At 42.4% G+C, this 20091-nt stretch overlaps 1 protein-coding gene across 1 annotated transcript; it reads left to right on the top strand.

The window, feature by feature from the left end:
* Positions 1-2500: 2500 nt before the first annotated feature.
* Positions 2501-10019, top strand: LOC139449482 (uncharacterized). Its single transcript, XM_071230900.1, has 3 exons — positions 2501-2546; positions 6114-6183; positions 9635-10019. Exons 1-3 carry the CDS (start codon positions 2528-2530, stop codon positions 10017-10019), a joined length of 474 nt encoding a protein of 157 aa, XP_071087001.1. The 5' UTR covers positions 2501-2527.
* Positions 10020-20091: the final 10072 nt, after the last annotated feature.

Raw genomic sequence — 20091 nt, 5'->3', positions numbered from 1 at the left:
CACCTGGGATGCTCACATCCAAAACCTAACAACTAAATGCAGTAAAGACCTAAAGACCCTAAGATGCCTAACTGGCTCTAACTGGGGAGCCTCCAAAGATACTCTCCTCTCTCTCTCTACATATCCCTAATTAAATCAAAACTAGACTACGGCTGCGCCATATACAACACCCTAAACAACTCTCTATCTAAAAAACTTCACTCAATACAATATCAGGCTCTCAAACTCATTACACGCACCCAACATGGCACCTCCTACACCTCACTTCAGGCCTTAACAGGAGAAATGCCACTAAGTCTACGCAGGGAACAGCTAAGCTTAAATTTCTGGGCCGCGTCCCAATCAAACCCTCTCATCCAAAACTTAATAAACCAAAACATCAGCCCGAAAAACCAAGCTCTAGCTCGTAAACACCCCTTACTTACCCCAGTATCCCAAAGAATAACAAACTACCTAAATGAACACCAAATTAAAAATCTTAAACAAAACTGCAAACAATCAAATAGCTTCACCCCTAAACTTAAAATACCCAAAATAGACACAACACTAGCTAGCCAAATAAATAAACAAACCGACCCAAACATAGCTAAAACTACCACACTAGCATACATACACAAAAATTGGCCAAATTGGTGTCACATTTACACGGACGGATCCTCAGATCCGACCTCCAAACACACGGGTTTCGGAGTCCATACCACACAACCAACTAAAACCACACAATCCTTCCGACTCCCAAATAACCAATCAATATTCACGGCAGAACTAATGGGCATGGCCTCAGCCCTCCACAATCAAGAATCCAAAAACAACCAAAAAATCCTAATACTTACTGACTCCCTAAGTGGACTACAAGCCCTCCAAAACAAAAATACCAAAAACCGACCTAAATTAATAAATCAAATACTTAAAAGTTCCAACGACCTAACAAAAGCAGGCAAACAAATAACCTTCTTGTGGATACCCGCCCACGTAGGAATATACGGTAATGAAAACGCCGATAAAGCAGCTAAACTATCCCTCAAAATCCCAGAAATAAGCTTAAACTTACCCATCTCAAAATCAGAAATTAAAAGTGTAAACAAACAAAAAATCACCAAAAAATGGCATAACCTATATCTAAACTCAAATAGCCAAATCAAAAGAGTTCTCAGCAAACCACTAACCAAACCAAAAATTCTCCATCCATCAAAAAAAATCGACAGAGTAATCACTAAACTCCAAACAGGACACACCAACCTAAATAACCACCTAATTTTTTTTTAAAAACACACTACAGGTAACTGCCCACACTGCAAACAACCAGAAACCCCAGAACACGCACTCATCCACTGCACACACTACCTAACACATCGAACCGCATTACAAACCACCCTCAATCTAAACAAGGCTCTCACTCTAGAAGCAATACTAAACCCACAAAATAAACTAGAAAACTTCAAGGCCTTAGGCGTATTCTTAATAAAAACGGAACTAATAAAACGCATCTAAAACCATAATAACCTACCAAATCAAAATCACGTAAACAAACAATCATCCACCATACCCAGCTCCCTTAGTTCTCCTCCCCAACCCCATCGGCATCTATTCCAAATCTCAAAATTCCCAAATTCTATATAAGCAACCCCTAAAGCCCCCTCTTGGGTTGCACAGACCACCCTCGCCCCTTTCGGAAACACATTAAATGGCCTGGCCGGGCCCGTGTGCGAAATACGCATCAGTCGGAAAGCGCACGTTAAATCTCCAAAGTAAGTAAGTAAGTAAGTAACCTCATTCAGTCTTGCTCGACAACGGTATAAGGATCTATACCGAAACGTCGCTTTTTACAGTATTAAAGAAGTTGTTATCCAAAAAAATTGTCTCTATCTTGTCTTGCAGAAGTTTATCAGTCTACATGGATGGTACGTTTTCCTGCTGTCCTCATCTCAGAGTGCATAATACATGTACATCTATCCTGTAAATTCCTCAAATTTTTGTTTTCTGGTCTGTTCCACTTAAATGAAAGGTAAACAGGTAACTATTGCTTGACTAACCAACCTTGACTAATCCTGGTAGAAGCTGTCTGACAAATGGGATGTCTGACAATTTGGGAGGTTACCTATACAGACAGAGGGAGTATTGCCCGGCCCTCGGTATCATTAAACCATCAAGCCTGACACAGGACTGAAGGTATGATAATATTCAAGTTATGATCTCGATGAAATATTTCCGGGTGTGAAATTAGCACGACAATGGCAGCACATAGTCGGGTTGTTAGAAATAGTTCCGTGTGCTCCGGAAGCAATAGCAGTTGAATGCATTCACAAAACTCAGCGTGTCACCCTGATGACTTGTGTTTGAGCGATTCACACGGTAATCGCTATCAAGGAAATAAACCTGTCCACATTGAGTTGTATGGATAATTTATTCATTTCCACATCAAATCAAGTAGCATTCGTTTCTACATGTTCTGTTGTGAGCTGCTGTGCATTTCAGAATGACGCATGAGTGAATATTACTACCCATTTATACAATTGGCTTGGCCAAGATGTGTGACTTCCGTACATGTAAGTAAGTTATTTACTGTTAACGAAATGCCAAAGAATGTTTGGTAATTGAACTCTGTGTGTAGGGGTTTATATTTGGTTGGTGTCATGTGGAGAGTTTAGTTTCGTCATAACCGGTTCTTCGGTTGGCTCGCTTTTTTTGCGATATATTAAAGTTGTCTATGTATATAGGTTCATTATTTACATGCAGCCGCCATATAGCTAAAATATTGCTGGCTACGACGTTGAACAACAAACAAACATTCTTTGTCCTATCTGAATAAGGTGGTTCCCGGTATTATTTGTGACACTGAGAAAATTAGAATCATGGTTCCCTGTTGAAATAGTCTTATTTGCTTACATAATATGTACAAAAAGTAATTAATTCGGGTTTCGACGTTGTAACCGAAATAATTAATATGCAATGACCTGATTATGCCAACTAAGACCAGCTGCATGCCATTGCTAAAGTGCTACCTCTAAAGATTAACCTCTTCTACAAGCAAAATGTCGGTAATCATATTTTCATAAAACACATGTAATGTTTTTTAAAATGTTTTTCGTGAGTTCCGGTAAAAGTATTTTTTGTTCTGCTCCTGAAACCGTCATGGTCGTTTAAGGCTGTGCTGAGTTGCGTCCCTTAGGCGTGCCAGAAACCTATGACCGCGGGTTTGAATCCCAGATTAGCCTTCAGTATGTTTTTAGGTTTTTCAGCTCAAAACCCAAGCTCGTGGGTTTCACCAAAGTTGTAAACGGCATAAGAGAAATACTGCACAAAGAGGCGTTAAACCGACTTCACTCACTCATTGTTTTCGGAGGCTCATATATTCGTTTGGTGACCGCTGATCATCCGTATTGCTTGTCGCCTCTTATGGGTTTTTTCAAAAACATTGAAATGAACTGTACCTCCGAATCTGATGAAGCAGGTGTTGAAACATGTTATAATAACCTGATCATGACACCCGCTCATATGGGGCTTTACAAACATTGTAATAAAGTGTTTCTTTTCTTTTAAGTATTTGCACAACACAACTTCATACATGGTAATCTGTAATACCTTGCTTTCTGAAAGGCATTTCGTTATTTATTTTGAGCCCGCTACCAGTTCTGCCACAGGAATAGCGAATATCAGACCGAGTAAATAACGTCAGAAATCAATGCATCTGTATACATCGATGAAATGTCAGACTCTTCCCTGAACAACCCCACCCCAACCCTTACCCCCACAAATCATACCCAATCCCTACCCTACCCCTACCCCCAAACACAATTGTAAGATATGATACAGTCAAATGACAAAGGAAATATACTGATCATGGTCTTGTTTTAGAATATTGAGCGAGTGACTATGGTTCTACGCCGCTTTTAGCAATATTCCAGCAATATCACGGCGGGGGACACCAGAAATGGGCTTCACACATTGTACCCATGTCGGGAATCGAACCCGGGTCTTCAGCGTGACGAGCGAACGCTTTACCACCAGGCTACCCGACTGCCCCTTTAGTAGAATATTGTGATTGTCAAGAAGTTATCCTTTTGTAGAAGCTTTAAAGTGTGTTGTTGATTAATTCGGATGAAGATTGTAATTCTTATTTATCAAGTTTCTAAATCACATTTCTACTGCTGTTTTTACCCATTTCGTTTACCCATTTGTACACCGAAAGGCATTTCGTTTCGGACTCTGATCTCGCTACCAATTCGGGTACTCAGTATTAAAGGACACGTGGAAATGCTTTCAAACGTTACAAGTTATTATTTAGAGATCGTAATATGTTTTTATACTTGTAAAATGATAATTCATTCAATGATAAATGTATTGTCGAATCTGATTCCATTCATAATGAATCATCTTTACGACCTACGTTTACAACATTGTTTGGGCGTCGTGTTGAATTCCTCCTTTTGATAATGGGACGTACACTGAACAATATTGATGCTTTCCTTTTTAATTCGATAAAACTACGGTTGTCTCCATCCGAAACAACCCCGAACGAAAGTACTTTACCTATAACCACTTTATCAATTACCTGCCAAACAGACTTGACATGGGTTATCAAAGATTCTCCCCAAGTTTTCTCACCTGTACAGTCCACTCAGACTGCAGCACTGCTTCCTACCGCACCGATACTAGCTCAAGTTCCCCCACAATCATCTGAATCATCTCAGGAACAGTCATCATCTGAATCAGTTCCAAAACCCCTACCGAGCGGAATTATATATTCATATATAAATATTTCTCATCTGTTATACAGTTGATTAAATAATCAGTAAAACAGCTGATTAACTAATCAGTAAAAGAGTTGATTAACTAATCAGTAAAAGAGTTGATTAACTAATCAGTAAAAGAGTTGATTATCTAAAAAGTAAAACAGCTGATTAACTAATCAGTAAAACTGTTGATTAACTAATCAGTAAAACTGTTGATTAACTCATCAGTAAAACAGCTTATTAACTAATCAGTGAAATAGTTGATTAAATAATCACTGAAACAGTTGATTAACTAATCAGTAAAGCAGCTGATTAACTCATCAGTAAAACAGTTGATCAACTGATCAGTAAAACAGCAGATTAACTAATCAGTAAAACAGTTGATTAACTTATCAGTAAAACAGTTGATTAAATAATCAGTAAAACAGCTGATTAACTAATCAGTAAACCAGTTGATTAACAAATAAGTAAAACAGTTGATTAACTAATCAGTGAAACAGTTGATTAACTAATCAGTAAAACAGCTGATTAACTAATCAGTAAAACAGCTCAATACCTAATCTGTAAAACAGTTGATAAACTAATCAGTAAAACAGCTGATTAAGTTATCAGTAAAACAGATGATTAACTTATCACTAAACTAGTTGATTAAGTAATCAGTAAAACAGCTGATTAACTAATCACTAAACTAGTTGACTAACTAATCAGTAAAACAGCTGATTAACTAATCAGTAAAACAGCTGATTAACTAATCAGTAAAACAGCTGATTAACTAATCAGCTTGTATATTTCTTGTTGGGGCGGTCGGGTAGCCTAGTGGTTAAAGCGCTCACTCGTCACGCCGAAGACCCGGGTTCGATTCCCGACATGGGTACAATGTGTGAAGCCCATTACTGGTGTCCCCCGCCGTGATATTGCTGGGATATTGCTAAAAGCGGCGTAAAACCAAACTCACTCTCTAACTCACTTGTATCTTTGTTGTCAGTGATCATTGTTTATGTCAATTGGGGTCTTGATCCTTTAGATTCCCTCTCTTTAGTAACATGTTGCTTATAAAAATAAAAATGTTAACTTTTACCTCGTTTTTTTTCTATCATTACTATATTCTGATTAAATGACACCCTGGTCTCAGGAGCACAGCTCCGTGACAGACAGCGGAAGACGAGATAAAGTGAGAAGCGAAGAGATTTGACGAAGTGGGGATTGTGAGGAACTGGTGACGTCACGAGCTCTTGGTTTGTTTTGGAGTTAGAACGTAAAATTAAAAATGGCAGAAAAATATATAATTATCATAAGTTGCAGATTTTATGTTTGCGTGTCAATAACGGCATTTAGTTGTTTAGCTAAATATAATTATACACATAAGTTGTTGTTTTTCAGTATTTCCTGCCCTTGTCGGCGAAGCAGGAATCTTTGTTGTCATCATCGTCATCTATTTTGTAGTCAAGCGGTGAGAAATTTATTTCCTCAACACTGATACCCAAAGCTGTCTGTTTTATTTGTTTGTCCCGTCCTGTCTACCTAAATTGCAGTCATGCTACAAAAATAAGTTTCTTTATTCATCCATTTGCCCGCTCTTATGTACATCAGCCGGTTGTAGAAATAACGCAATATTGTGCCTCATTGTGCCCTACCTCGCTTATTGTGCGTCATTGTGCCATACCTCGCTTATTGTGCGTCATTGTGCCTTACCTCGCTTATTGTGCGTCATTGTGCCCCCACCTCGCTTATCGTGCGTCATTGTGCCCTACCACGCTTATTGTGCGTCATTGTGCCATGCCTCGCTTATTGTGCGTCATTGTGCCTTACCTCGCTTATTGTTCGCCATTGTGCCCCACCTCGCTTATTGTGCATCAGTGTGCCCCAACTCGGTTATTGTGCATCATTGTGCCCCACCTCGCTTATTGTGCATCATTGTGCCACACCTTGCTTTATGTGCACCATTGTGCCCCAACTCACTTATTGTGCGTCACTGTGCCCCCACCTTGCTTATTGTGTATCATTGTGCCCAACCTCGCTTATTAGGCGTCATTGTGCCCCACCTCGCTAATTGGGCGTCATTGTGCCCCACCTCGCTTATTGTTCGCCATTGTGCCCTACCTCGCTTATTGTGCATCATTATGCCCACCTCGTTTACTGTGCATCATTGTGCCCAACCTCGCTTATTGTGCATCATTGTGCCCCACCTCGCTTATTGTGCATCCTTGTGTCCCACCTCGCTTATTGTGCATCATTATGCCCCAACTCGTTTATTGTGCATCATTGTGCCCAAACTCGTTTATTGTGCATCATTGTGCCCCACCTCGCTTATTGTATATCATTGTGCCCCCACCTCGCTTATTGTGCATCATTGTACCCCACCTACCTTATTGTGCATCATTGTGCCCCACCTCGCTTATTGTGCATCATTGTCCCACACCTTGCTTTATGTGCACCATTATGCCCACCTCGTTTACTGTTCATCATTGTGTCCCACCTGGCTTATTGTGCATCATTATGCCCCAAATCGTTTACTGTGCATCATTGTGCCCTACCTCGTTTACTGTGCATCATTGTGCCCCACCTCGCTTATTGTGCGTCACTGTGCCCCCACCTCGCTTATTGTGCATCATTGTGCCCCACCTAGCTTATTGTGCATCATTGTGTCCCACCTGAGTTGCTTTATGTGCACCATTGTGCCCCACTCACTTATTGTGCGTCACTGTGCCCCCACCTCGCTTATTGTGCATCATTGTGCCCCACCTTGCTTATTGTGCATCATTGTGTCCCACCTCGCTTATTGTGCATCATTGTGCCCCACCTCGCTTATTGTGCATCATTGTGCCCCACCTCGCTTATTGTGCATCATTGTCACACACCTTGCTTTATGTGCACCATTGTGCCCCAACTCACTTATTGTGCGTCATTGTGCCCCCACCTTGCTTATTGTGTATCATTGTGCCCAACCTCGCTTATTGTGCGTCATTGTGCCCCACCTCGCTAATTGGGCGTCATTGTGCTCCACCTCGCTTATTGTTCGCCATTGTGCCCCACTTCGCTTATTGTGCATCATTATGCCCACCTCGTTTACTGTGCATCACTGTGCCCCACCTCGCTTATTGGGCGTCATTTTGCCCCACCTCGCTTATTGGGCGTCATTGTGCCCCACCTCGCTTATTGGGCGTCATTGTGCCCCACCTCGCTTATTGTGCATCCTTGTGTCCCACCTCGTTTATTGTGCATCATTGTGCCCCACCTCGCTTATTGTGCATCATTGTGCCCAACCTCCCTTATTGTGCATCATTGTGTCCCACCTCGCTTATTGTGAATCATTGTGCCTCACCTCGCATTTTGTGCATCATTGTGCCCACCTCGTTTACTGTGCATCATTGTGCCCCACCTCGCTTATTGTGTATCATTGTGCCCCACCTCGCTTATTGTGCGTCACTGTGCCCCCACCTCGCTTATTGTGCATCATTGTGCCCCACCTCGCTTATTGTGCATCATTGTGCCCCACCTCGCTTATTGTGCATCATTGTGCCCCACTTCGCTTATTGTGCATCATTGTGCCCCACCTCGCTTATTGTGCATCATTGTCCCACACCTTGCTTTATGTGCACCATTGTGCCCCAACTCACTTATTGTGCGTCACTGTGCCCCCACCTTGCTTATTGTGTATCATTGTGCCCAACCTCGCTTATTTGGCGTCATTGTGCCCCACCTCGCTAATTGGGCGTCATTGTGCCCCACCTCGCTTATTGTTCGCCATTGTGCCCCACCTCGCTTATTGTGCATCATTATGCCCACCTCGTTTACTGTGCATCATTGTGCCCAACCTCGCTTATTGTGCATCATTGTGCCCCACCTCGCTTATTGTGCATCATTGTACCCCACCTCGCTTATTGTGCGTCATTATGCCCCATCTCGCTTAATTTTTCGCCATTGTGCCCCACCTTGCTTATTGTGCGTCATTGAGGCCCGACGGCTTTGATTATTGTTCATGTAGTGGGATAATATAAGCGGGGTTTCGGACGTGAAAAGTGGAAATGTGCCATATCTCAGTTTTGCTAGAATACTGCGATGGTACCGTACATATGCTGAAACATCCAAACAAATGTAAGTTCTAAACAATCTTATTTTTTAAGTTTATTTCCATTCATTTGACCAGTATCTTTCCAAAGACCACAGGTCCACCTTTAGTGATCAGCAACAATCTATCTATTTTAATACCTCTGAAGACCCGTGAAGATCCGGGGTAGAATAGGTCTTCAGCAACCCATGCTGGCCGTAAGAGGCGACTAAAGGGATCGGGTGGTCAGGTTCGCTGACTTGGTTGACGCATGTCATCGTATCCCAATTGTGCAGATCGATAATCATGTCAATCACTGGATTGTCTGGTCCAGACTCGATTATTCACTGAAGGCGTCATATAGCTGGAATAGTGCTGAGTGCGGCGTTAAAAAACAAACAAACAAACAAAAGATTCCTATTCGGCATTAAGTTGAGATATATCTGGAAGAATAGCCATCTAAGCTTATCCATATCCGTTTTAGTAACAGTTTGCCAGACTGTGTTAATGAGTACAGAGATATGAAGGTCAATTTCATTCAACCCAATTCAACGACTCAGATAACGTCGATTCATTCAACTGGATTCAACGATTACTGCCGCTACTCTGAGACGGAAATTCATCTAATTTAAGTCAGAATCGAGCAGTGTTCCCTTTTCCAGTTTAAAACAAAGGATCGAAAAGTTTTCTTCATAGTCCTGTGTCTCCGTTATGCAGAACCTTCAAGAAAATATCTTAAATGACAATCGATACATAATTTATATATATTTTCTTATTGTTCATCATCTTTAAATTTTTAAAAACACACTTTGATTTCAATACAAGCAATTGGTTAAATTGTGTTTATTTTCAGTTACAAAAAAAAGAAAGCAAAGAGAGCTTCACCAAAAGAAAGGGTTGCCAGATATCGCCCAGTGTACCCGAAGCCTGAGGGCACCCAGAACGATTATTCAGCTGCTGACGTCGAATTTGTAAATAGAGATCGTCAAACAAATGTCAAACAACCCCAGCATGGTGGTGACGTTAATGAAGGTGATTATGACGTGTTGTGGAAGTGGAATCCAAAGCGGTATAAGGTGGCGGAGACCCAAGGCGTGTACAGTCATCTGGTGATGACAAGCGGGATGAATGAGTGCCCGGACCCAGACCAGTATGACACGACGAGGCGGGTGTTGGCGGAACGACGGGCTAGGCCTGAGGAAGACTTGTATAACAAGATGGCCATACCTAATGTGTAGATACCAGCTATGAAAGCTCACCTGGTCATCATCCATCGTCAGTAATCCCCGTGTTTGAATACGTGCGGTTGCTTTGCTATTCTTACGAAACGATTCCGGCGATGGGGAAACCTGCAGGTTCTGATGACATGGGCAGTACTTCTCGTGAACCATGTGCCGCACCCATTGTTCGGTTTCAGACAAGGGTCGAACGCGCACAAACTTCACGAAGGCTTATTAGACACAGGTTCATTATCTGTACAAAACCTAGACACCCGTCACGATTACACCCAATATCGCCCACTGTATTCACATATATACACCTCATAAACACTTACATGAAGTACTGACGATGCTGGTGACATACTTGCACCATAGTCATGGCGCATTTTCCGTAAGGCCCTACAAAGTCGTATGTTTCCAGTATTTTTGTAAACAGAGGAGAGGACGTGATTTTGTTTGTGACAAGCATGCCAATAGTGGGTCAAATAGAACAGTACATGCGTATCTCTAAAACAACATTCTGATTTTTCCAACACGTTATGTCAGTGGTACAATCTGTGACCCTTCACACCATATTTTAGTGAAATGATCATGTACGGCTCAGCACCCTTTGTTAATGTATGTTCCACATATACCAAAACCATGCAAACTACGGAGAACAACTCCCAAATAGGGAGTTCTCATTAACACATTGTCAACGATCACGACACTTCGTCATGGTAGACATGAGGGCGACAATTCCATGGTGGACGCTCCAGTGACCAAAATGTTATCCGATGCAATTCCTTACTTATATTTCTGCTCCCTTGAATGTTCAGGTGAACACTTTTATTTGTGACGGGTGCCAAAGGTGGTGCAGTATACGCACACTTTTGTGCGAACCCCATCATCACTATTTGATTGTGATTCGTAAACACATGATTATGATATTGTCGGAATCGTACAATGGACGATTTCTTATGAATATGAAAAGGGATTCTAAAATGACCAATGTTATCAGAATCCTCTGGGGTTTCTCACATTTTTTTCCAGGGTATGTGACAATCTCATTAAAATCAGATCTTAGCTCTTGTTTCCGTTAAACAAGACCCGTGAAGATTCCGGGGTAGGAAAGGTCTTCCGCAACCCATGCTTGCCGTAAAAGGCGAGTATGCTTGTCGTAAAAGGTGACTAACGGGTTCGGGTTGTCAGGCTCGCTGACTTGGTTGATGCATGTAATCGATCTCAATTGCGTGGATCGATGCTCATGATATCAATCACTGGATTGTCTGGTCCAGTCTTGATTATTTACAGACCGCCGTCATATAGCTGGAATATTGCTGAGTGCGGCGTTAAACAACAAACCAACCAACCGCTAAACAAAGATCTGCAGACATCCCATTACGGGTTACGTCAGAACTACCTTTCATCCGACCAATCAAAGCGTCGCTTACCAGATCATGGAAGTGACAGTCGGAATGCGTTTTCTAATCATGCAACCTCGAAAACGTTAACACAGGGTATTCCGAACGACAGTTACCGTCCGTGCGACTGATTCCATCAAAATCATCGTCTATCTTTCGCTTCCGTGGGTTAAACATTTGAACGGAAGAGACGTTGCATAGTACGTGGGAAGCACTGCCATACAATCTCAACCATATATAAACAATGTTTGTTTGTTCAGTTTTCAAAAATTTAATCGAGAACTGTGTCAATATATTTTTCAAGCGTAGTCTGAAATGAAGTCACCAGGTTGAAACGAGCGTCGTTAGGCTCGGAAAGCTGCTTTCTAATTGGCTGATGTCGACTTCTTTTTCGCGAAAGGTCGTTCTGACGTGACCTGCAATTGGATGTCCTCAGATCTTTGTTTAGCGGCAGCGAGAACTTAGATCCGATTGAGCTTGGGGTATGTGAGGAACTATTTGAACATGTACGTCTTTTCAGGATGCATGCATTCTACATGCATTATAGATGCATGTAATATCATTCTGGACATAGTCAGGTGATTATTATGTACTAGAAGCTAAATGCATCATACTTTTATTGTATTTGTGGCATCACGAACTATGTAAATTATGTACATTAATGCTTCGTTTCAATATCGCTGTTCTAATATGACTGCCTTTATATATCTCTTGGAAATGTTTTGTTTGTTTTATACCAGCTCTGTCATGCTATTTACTTTGGCAATACCCTTAAATTATGTAGCTTTACTTCTGGATTATGGTATACAGGTTTGTTTTAAACAATTAAATTGATAACAAACGTATACACAATATGATGTGAATAAATCATTATACATCTAGAGAATTTATAATCACTTACTTTTGTTTCTGTAAAAGGCAAGGAAAGTTAGAAAAAAAGATTGCAAGTTTGTTGGGAATATCAATTTTCCAGGAAACATGTAGTCAAATTCCGAGGGAGAAAAATTAAAAATATTCGTAGAAAGTATTTAAATGTCCACCTAAAAGTCCCGAAATCACTCTCTCCGTAATCGGCTTGCAAAACAAACCAATTTGGGGGCGTGGCCTGAAGCTACCTTGCGCAGAGGTGACAACTGGTTTCATTGGCTGAGATGTTTGCCGCGTTTATCTATTTTGTGATTCTAATCCGTTACACATGTACGTTTCTATTTCTATTAACCCTACAAAAAAACACATTGCATGCATTGATGAATGTGTTAAACGATCTTTGACCTTGACAATGTGAACAGTTACAATATTAAAGAACAATCGGTTACTAGCGATTTATTACTAACATTCCGTTTGGGTAATAAAACACCAGCTGCCCTCGGCCCTATGCCACACAACCAATGCTTGTCAGGGAAAATCATAATAATGATTTATGCATCTTGACCTATCACCATCCTGCCACTGGCACATACCCTGACCTTGATCTTTCACTGACAGATTCAAATATTTTAAACGAATTTGAATGGCCGGTCCATGATGACCTTTGTGGAAGTGACCATTTTCCAACAATACTGACGAACCACCTTCAAACAGGTGGAACAAAGGCCAACTGGTATTTATTCTAAACATTGTGTACAGAAAAACGAAAGCATTCGTAAGTCATCTGCGAATCCTCACCTTCTTAAACCATTGTTCGATAATAATTGTAAACAAGCTACAAAAAATAGGAAACAAAATAAACGCCAATCCCCCAGGAACTATGTATCAAAGATAAATTCTCAAGGTATGCTCAAGGTGTGGAACATGATTCAAAAGATTAAGGCAAAGGATCCAAATCTGGAGTTCACCATCTCAAAGATGGTATTACACTTTTAACAACTAAATCTGAAATTGCCAACAAACTTTGGGAAACTTTGGCAAAACATTCATCATCTTCCAACTATAACGGGGACGGTCGGGTAGCCTAGTGGTTAAAGCGTTCGCTCGTCACGCCCAAGACCCGGGTTCGATTCCCGACATAGGTACAATGTGTGAAGCCCATTTCTGGTGTCCCCGGCCGTGATATTGCTGGAATATTGCTAAAAGCGGCGATAAACCATACTCACTCACTCACTCACTCCAACTATAAAACCCTCAATTTCAACGGTTTCAAAAACAGCAGGAAAAAAAGGGTTAAAATTTAACTCTGATAATGGAGACTACAACGAAACTTTTCACTCCATGAATTGCACACTGCCTTAGGGCAAGCTCATGGCACTGCAACAGGAGCCGACAACATATATTATCAGCTCCTGAAACACTTGCCCGATTCATGTTTGGAAACGCTGTGTAATATATTTGATGAAATATGGACAACCGGAAACTTTCCTCCTTCGTGGCACAATGCTATTATCATTCTTATACTAAAGCATGGACGGGATCATACAGATCAATCCAACTACCGTCCAACATCATTAACTAGTTGTGTTTGTAAAACCATGGAGCGCATGGTCAACAATCAGTTAGTCTGGTACTTGGAGAACAATAACCTCCCAGCGACGTCCAGAAAACAGAAGTACCATTGGCCATTTGGTGGCTTTTATTATCATTTATTAAAATTTCCATTGTCAAAAAAACAACATGCTGTATCAATCTTTTTCGACCTATGAAAAGGCGCATGATACAACGTGGAAACATGGTATTTTAAAAGATTTGGCATTTGGATTGAGGGGCAGATTACCTCAGTTCGTATCTGATTTTTCAGACAATTTCATGTACGATTGAGCTCAACTCTGTCTGATCATTTCGATCACGATCAGGGCTCCCTCAAGGCGGCATACTATCAGTCACACTTTTCAGCATCAAAATTAATTATTTCACAAAAGTATTCTTGTCGTGGTAACAATGTGCATACAACAGCAAGACAGCTACAGCTCTGTCTTTACAAAATTATAAAAATGGGCCGATAAGAATGGCTCCAAATTTTCTAAATCCAGAACAAACTGCATTCATTTTTGTCGTAAATACAAACCGCATATGGATCCAGATTTATTTTTAGAAGGTACTCCTATCAAGGTAGTAGAAATTATGTACAATTCCTGGGCCTCATATCTGACCGTCATCTCGCATTCTTACCACACATCAAATATCCAAAGACAAAGTGCCGCAAGGCTCTCGACTTGTTAAAAGTCGTTTCAAATTCCGAGTGGGGAGGGGATCAGACAACTAGACCATGGTTCCACTGTCTGTGGTGGAGCCTGCAAAAGCAATTAAGAAACATAAGACACAATATACCACCAAGGCCTAAGGCTCTGTCTTGGAGCTTTTAGGACCTCTCCCGTGGGCAGTTTTTGTGTGGAGGCTGATGAACCTTCCCTCGAACAAATTTTCAATGCAATACATAACTTAAAGGCATTCAAATAAATCAAATCCAGCATACAATTGCGTTTTCCACCCTCAATATGAAAACCTGTTTCGAAATTTGTCTAACCACTTGGAATTAGAATTCAATCACATAGCACTGCAGCTAAAATAGATCTTAATATTACCCTCCCGACTTCTGTCTTCGTCTCCCTGGAAGATGGTGAAGCCAGGGTAAGACCTCACTCTAACAAAGCTAAAAAAGTATGAAACAAATATTTTGGTATATCAACAAGCATATAACCAATTACGATCAAAATATAATTCTCACAGATCCATTTTTACAGACGGGTCCACGAATGGTGGCAGAGTTGCTAGTGCCACCATCATTGGATCCAGAACTGTCTCCTCAAGAATGCCAGATAATAGTTCGATCTTCACTGCTGAGGCCAGAGCTATATTAACAGCTTTGACCTGTATTAAACATAAACAATAATCTAAACATTTCATCATCTTCTCTGATTCGTTGTCTTGCCTTCAGGCACTTAAAAGTGTCTCGTCATTGTCCCAGACATTTTAGAACTACATAACGATCTTTCCACTAGCCAATGTGACATCGTCCTTTGCTGGTTACCAAGTCATGTAGGCATAACAGGTAACTCAAAAGCCGAAGCTTCAGCCAAAGCAGCTCTTGACAAATCGTTTTCCACACTACGTATCCTTAATAGTGATTTCAAACAAACCATCAAGAGTTATACTCGGGATCTCATGCGAAAGAGGTGGGACACCCAGGTAGGAATCAATAAACTTCATGAATTTAAATAAAGCGACACAACCCTTTCCATATCCAAAAGAAATCTCTGCATAAAGCTGAGTCGATTGTACGATTCCGATTCAGTCTCAGATATCATGCTGTATGACAGGAGATCTGTCATATGGGCTGGTCAGGAACACTGTCAGATATCATGCTGTATGACAGGAGATCTGTCACGTGGGCTGGTCAGGGGCACTGTCAGATGTCATGCTGTATGACAGGAGATCTGTCATGTAGGCTGGTCAGAGACACTGTCAGATATCATGATGTATGACAGGAGATCTGTCATGTAGGCTGGTCAGGGACACTGTCAGATATCATGCTGTATGACAGGAGATCTCTCATGTAGGTTGGTCAGATACACTCTCAGATGGCATGTTGTATGACAGGAGATCTGCCATGTAGGCTGGTCAGGGACACTATCAGATGTCATCCTATAGATATACTACATTGTCTGATCAGGATCATTACTAGGCCAGAACAGTGCATGCAACAGCTAGAACAGATGTAACCTCCAAACGTATGGAACAACAAATAACAATGCAATAAACGCAGTGACAAGAAATACTCCGAGCAACTCACATCCACGCAATGTACATGTATATAGCGTATATACTCAAAAACACAACTTGTTCTCAAAAACTGAGAAGTAAAACTTTACAAGGACGATGATTTCATGTGATTTAAAAGATGACATCATTAATCATTTTAAAAACGTCTTTACGGTGCTGCCTTTGATTAGGCACCGACATGACCAACAAAAGATTTCCTTCGTCGAGAGTACTGGAGAACGTTTACATTTACAATTGTTCATGTAACATTTCATTTACAGTTTCATACATGATCCAGTTGAAATATCAACTCACTGACAGCCTCCCTTATATCTCCTCGCACTAAATTGGGACTAGCATCCATGTGTAGATCTGCATAGTGTATAGAATGCTGTGTATATAACACACATATAAGTAACACCTACGTAATCTCTTCCTACACGTATTTAGACTGGTGCATCCCGTAAAGATTGAGTTTTTAATTTGTCTTCTGCAACCATGCTTGGCTACTGGACGGATCGAGAAATGAGACTGGGTGACTTGCTATATTGTGCGGCATCTTACCTAGGTGCGTCGGGGGCGGTCGGGTAGCCTAGTGGTTAAAGCGTTCGCTCGTCACGCCGAAGACCCGGGTTCGATTCTCGACATGGGTACAATGTGTGAAGCCCATTCCTGGTTCCCCGGCCGTGATATTGCTGAATATTGCTAAATGCGGCGTAAAACCATACTCACACACTCACTAGGTGCGTGGGTCGATGCTCGTGATGTCAATCACTGGATTGTCGGGTCCAATCTAGATTATTGACAGATGTAAATTTACGCCATCATATAGTTGGAATATGGAATGAGACGCTAAACAACAAATACTCTCTGGATGTTGTCTTTAGTACAAAGTGTTACACTAGGGCACTGTATCTGTGTGCTTAGAGTGTTGATTAACTGTTTAAATCAATAGACATAATATTATTGGGTTATTATCAAACGAACAAAGTACATCAAACTTGCCAGGACTAGCCATTTAGCCGAGGTCGTCTTCAGGTGACGTTTTTATGAACATTTTAAGTCCGTTTCAGTAACGTTTGACATCGGGTGAGGTGAAATGATGTTCAACGTTGCGTTCAAGATTGCTGTACTCATATAATGACGTGCATGCACGTGTGTGTGGCTGCTTGTACAGAGTCCCTCGAAAACGTCCCACGGTCAGGAACAAAATTCCTGAAATAACCCTGCTTTGGAAAAGAGTATAATAACTGATAGATGGGTAATGGTAGCATACAAAAGTGATGGGAAATGGGTTAAACATTAGTGCACTTATATAGCGACGCGCATCCTTGTTTTATCCCCTTAATCCCGAGCGACAGCAATGGTGACAACACGTACCAACTTTTAACGTATTTAGGTTTGACGCGGCCAGGGGTTCGAACCACCGACCTTACGCTCTGCTGACACATCACATTAAATAGCAGTGGTAAAACAAGATTTACATACCCGGAAGGTACACGTTACATTACTCGGTGTGTCGGCCTAGACAGCCATCCGAGGTCCCTCGATGAAACTATACATGTAGGTGTATCGGCCTAGACAGTCCTCCGAAGTCCCTCGATGAAACTGTACATGTAGGTATATCGGCCTAGACAGTCCTCCGAGGTCCCTCGATGAAACTATATATGTAGGTATATCGGTCTAGACAGTCCTCCCAGGTCCCTCGATGAAATTGTACATGTAGGTGTATCGATCTAGCTAGTCCTCAAAGGTCCCTCGATGAAACTGTAGGTGTAGGTGTATCGGCCTAGACAGTCCTCCCAGGTCCCTCGATTAAACTGCAGGTATATCGGTCTAGACAGTCCTCCCAGGTCCGTCGGTGAAACTGTACAAGTAGGCGTATCGATCTAGATAGTCCTCCTAGGTCCATCAGTGAATCTGTACATGTAGATATATCGTCCTAGACAGTCCTCCTAGGTCCCTCGTTGAAACTGTACATGTAGGTGTATTGGTCTAGACTGTCCTCCGAGGTCCCTCGTTGAAACTGTACATGTAAGTGTATCGATCTAGACAGTCCTCCGAGGTCCCTCGATGAAACTGTAGGTGTTCCGGCCAAGACAGTCATCCCAGGTCTCTCGATGAAACTGTAGGTGTATCGGCCTAGACAGTCCTCCCAGGTCCTTCGATGAAACTGTAGGTGTTCCGACCTAGACAGTCCTCCCAGGTCTCTCGATGAAACTGTAGGTGTATCGGCCTAGACAGTCCTCCAAAGGTCCTACGATGTTACTGTAGGTGTACCGGTCTAGACAGTCCTCCGAAGTCCCTCTATGAAACTGTACATGTAGGTGTATCGGCCTAGACAGTCCTCCGAGGTCCCTCGATGAAACTGTAGGTGTATCGGCCTAGACAGTCCTCCAAAGGTCCTACGATGTTACTGTAGGTGTACCGGTCTAGACAGTCCTCCGAAGTCCCTCTATGAAACTGTACATGTAGGTGTATCGGCCTAGACAGTCCTCCGAGGTCCCTCGATGAAACTGTACATGTAGGTGTATCGGCCTAGACAGTCCTCCTAGGTCCCACGATGAAACTGTACATGTAGGTGTATCGGCCTAGACAGACCTCCCAGGTCCCTCGATGAAACTGTACATGTAGGTGTATCGGCCTAGACAGTCCTCCCAGGTCCTTCGGTGAAACTGTACATGTAGGTGTATCGGCCTAGACAGTCCTCCTAGGTCCCTCGATGAAACTGTACATGTAGGTGTATAGGCCTAGACAGTCCTCCTAGGTCCCACGATGAAACTGTAGGTGTATCGGCCTAGACAGTCCTCCGAGGTCCCTCGATGAAACTGTACATGTAGGTGTATCGGCCTAGACAGTCCTCCCAGGTCCTTCGGTGAAACTGTACATGTAGGTGTATCGGCCTAGACAGTCCTCCTAGGTCCCTCGATGAAACTGTACATGTAGGTGTATCGGCCTAGACAGTCCTCCTAGGTCCCTCGGTGAAACTGTACATGTAGGTGTATCGGCCTAGACAGTCCTCCGAAGTCCCTCGATGAAACTGTACATGTAGGTGTATCGGCCTAGACAGTCCTCCCAGGTCCTTCGGTGAAACTGTACATTTAGGTGTATCGGCCTAGACAGTCCTCCGAGGTCCCTCGATGAAACTGTACATGTAGGTGTATCGGCCTAGACAGTCCTCCTAGGTCGTTCGATGAAACTGTACATGTAGGTGTATCGGCCTAGACAGTCCTCCGAGGTCCTTCGATGAAACTGTAGGTGTATCGGCCTAGACAGTCCTCCGAGGTCCTACGATGTTACTGTAGGTGTACCGGTCTAGACAGTCCTCCCAGGTCCCACGATGAAACTGTAGGCGTATCGGCCTAGACAGTCCTCCAAAGGTCCTACGATGTTACTGTAGGTGTACCGGTCTAGACAGTCCTCCGAAGTCCCTCGATGAAACCGTACATGTAGGTGTATCGGCCAAGACAGTCCTCCGAGGTCCCTCGATGAAACTGTAGGTGTATCGGCCTAGACAGTCCTCAAAAGGTCCTACGATGTTACTGTAGGTGTACCGGTCTAGACAGTCCTCCCAGGTCCCTCGATGAAACTGTACATGTAGGTATATCGGCCTAGACAGTCCTCCGAGGTCCCTCGATGAAACTATATATGTAGGTATATCGGTCTAGACAGTCCTCCCAGGTCCCTCGATGAAAGTGTACATGTAGGTGTATCGATCTAGATAGTCCTCCGAGGTCCCTCGATGAAACTGATGGTGTAGGTGTATCGGTCTAGACAGTCTTCCCAGGTCCTTCGGTGAAACTATACATTTAGGTGTATCGGCCTAGACAGTCCTCCGAGGTCCCTCGATGAAACTGTACATGTAGGTGTATCGGCCTAGACAGTCCTCCGAGGTCCCTCGATGAAACTGTACATGTAGGTGTATCGGCCTAGACAGTCCTCCGAGGTCCCTCGATGAAAGTGTAGGTGTATCGGTCTAGACAGTCCTCCGAGGT

This window comes from Haliotis cracherodii, unplaced genomic scaffold (assembly GCF_022045235.1).
Source record: "Haliotis cracherodii isolate W230 unplaced genomic scaffold, xgHalCrac1.p SCAF_8, whole genome shotgun sequence".
Taxonomy (NCBI): domain Eukaryota; kingdom Metazoa; phylum Mollusca; class Gastropoda; order Lepetellida; family Haliotidae; genus Haliotis; species Haliotis cracherodii.
Note: the sequence above shows the minus strand (reverse complement) of the source record. Positions and strands in the feature narration are given on the sequence as shown.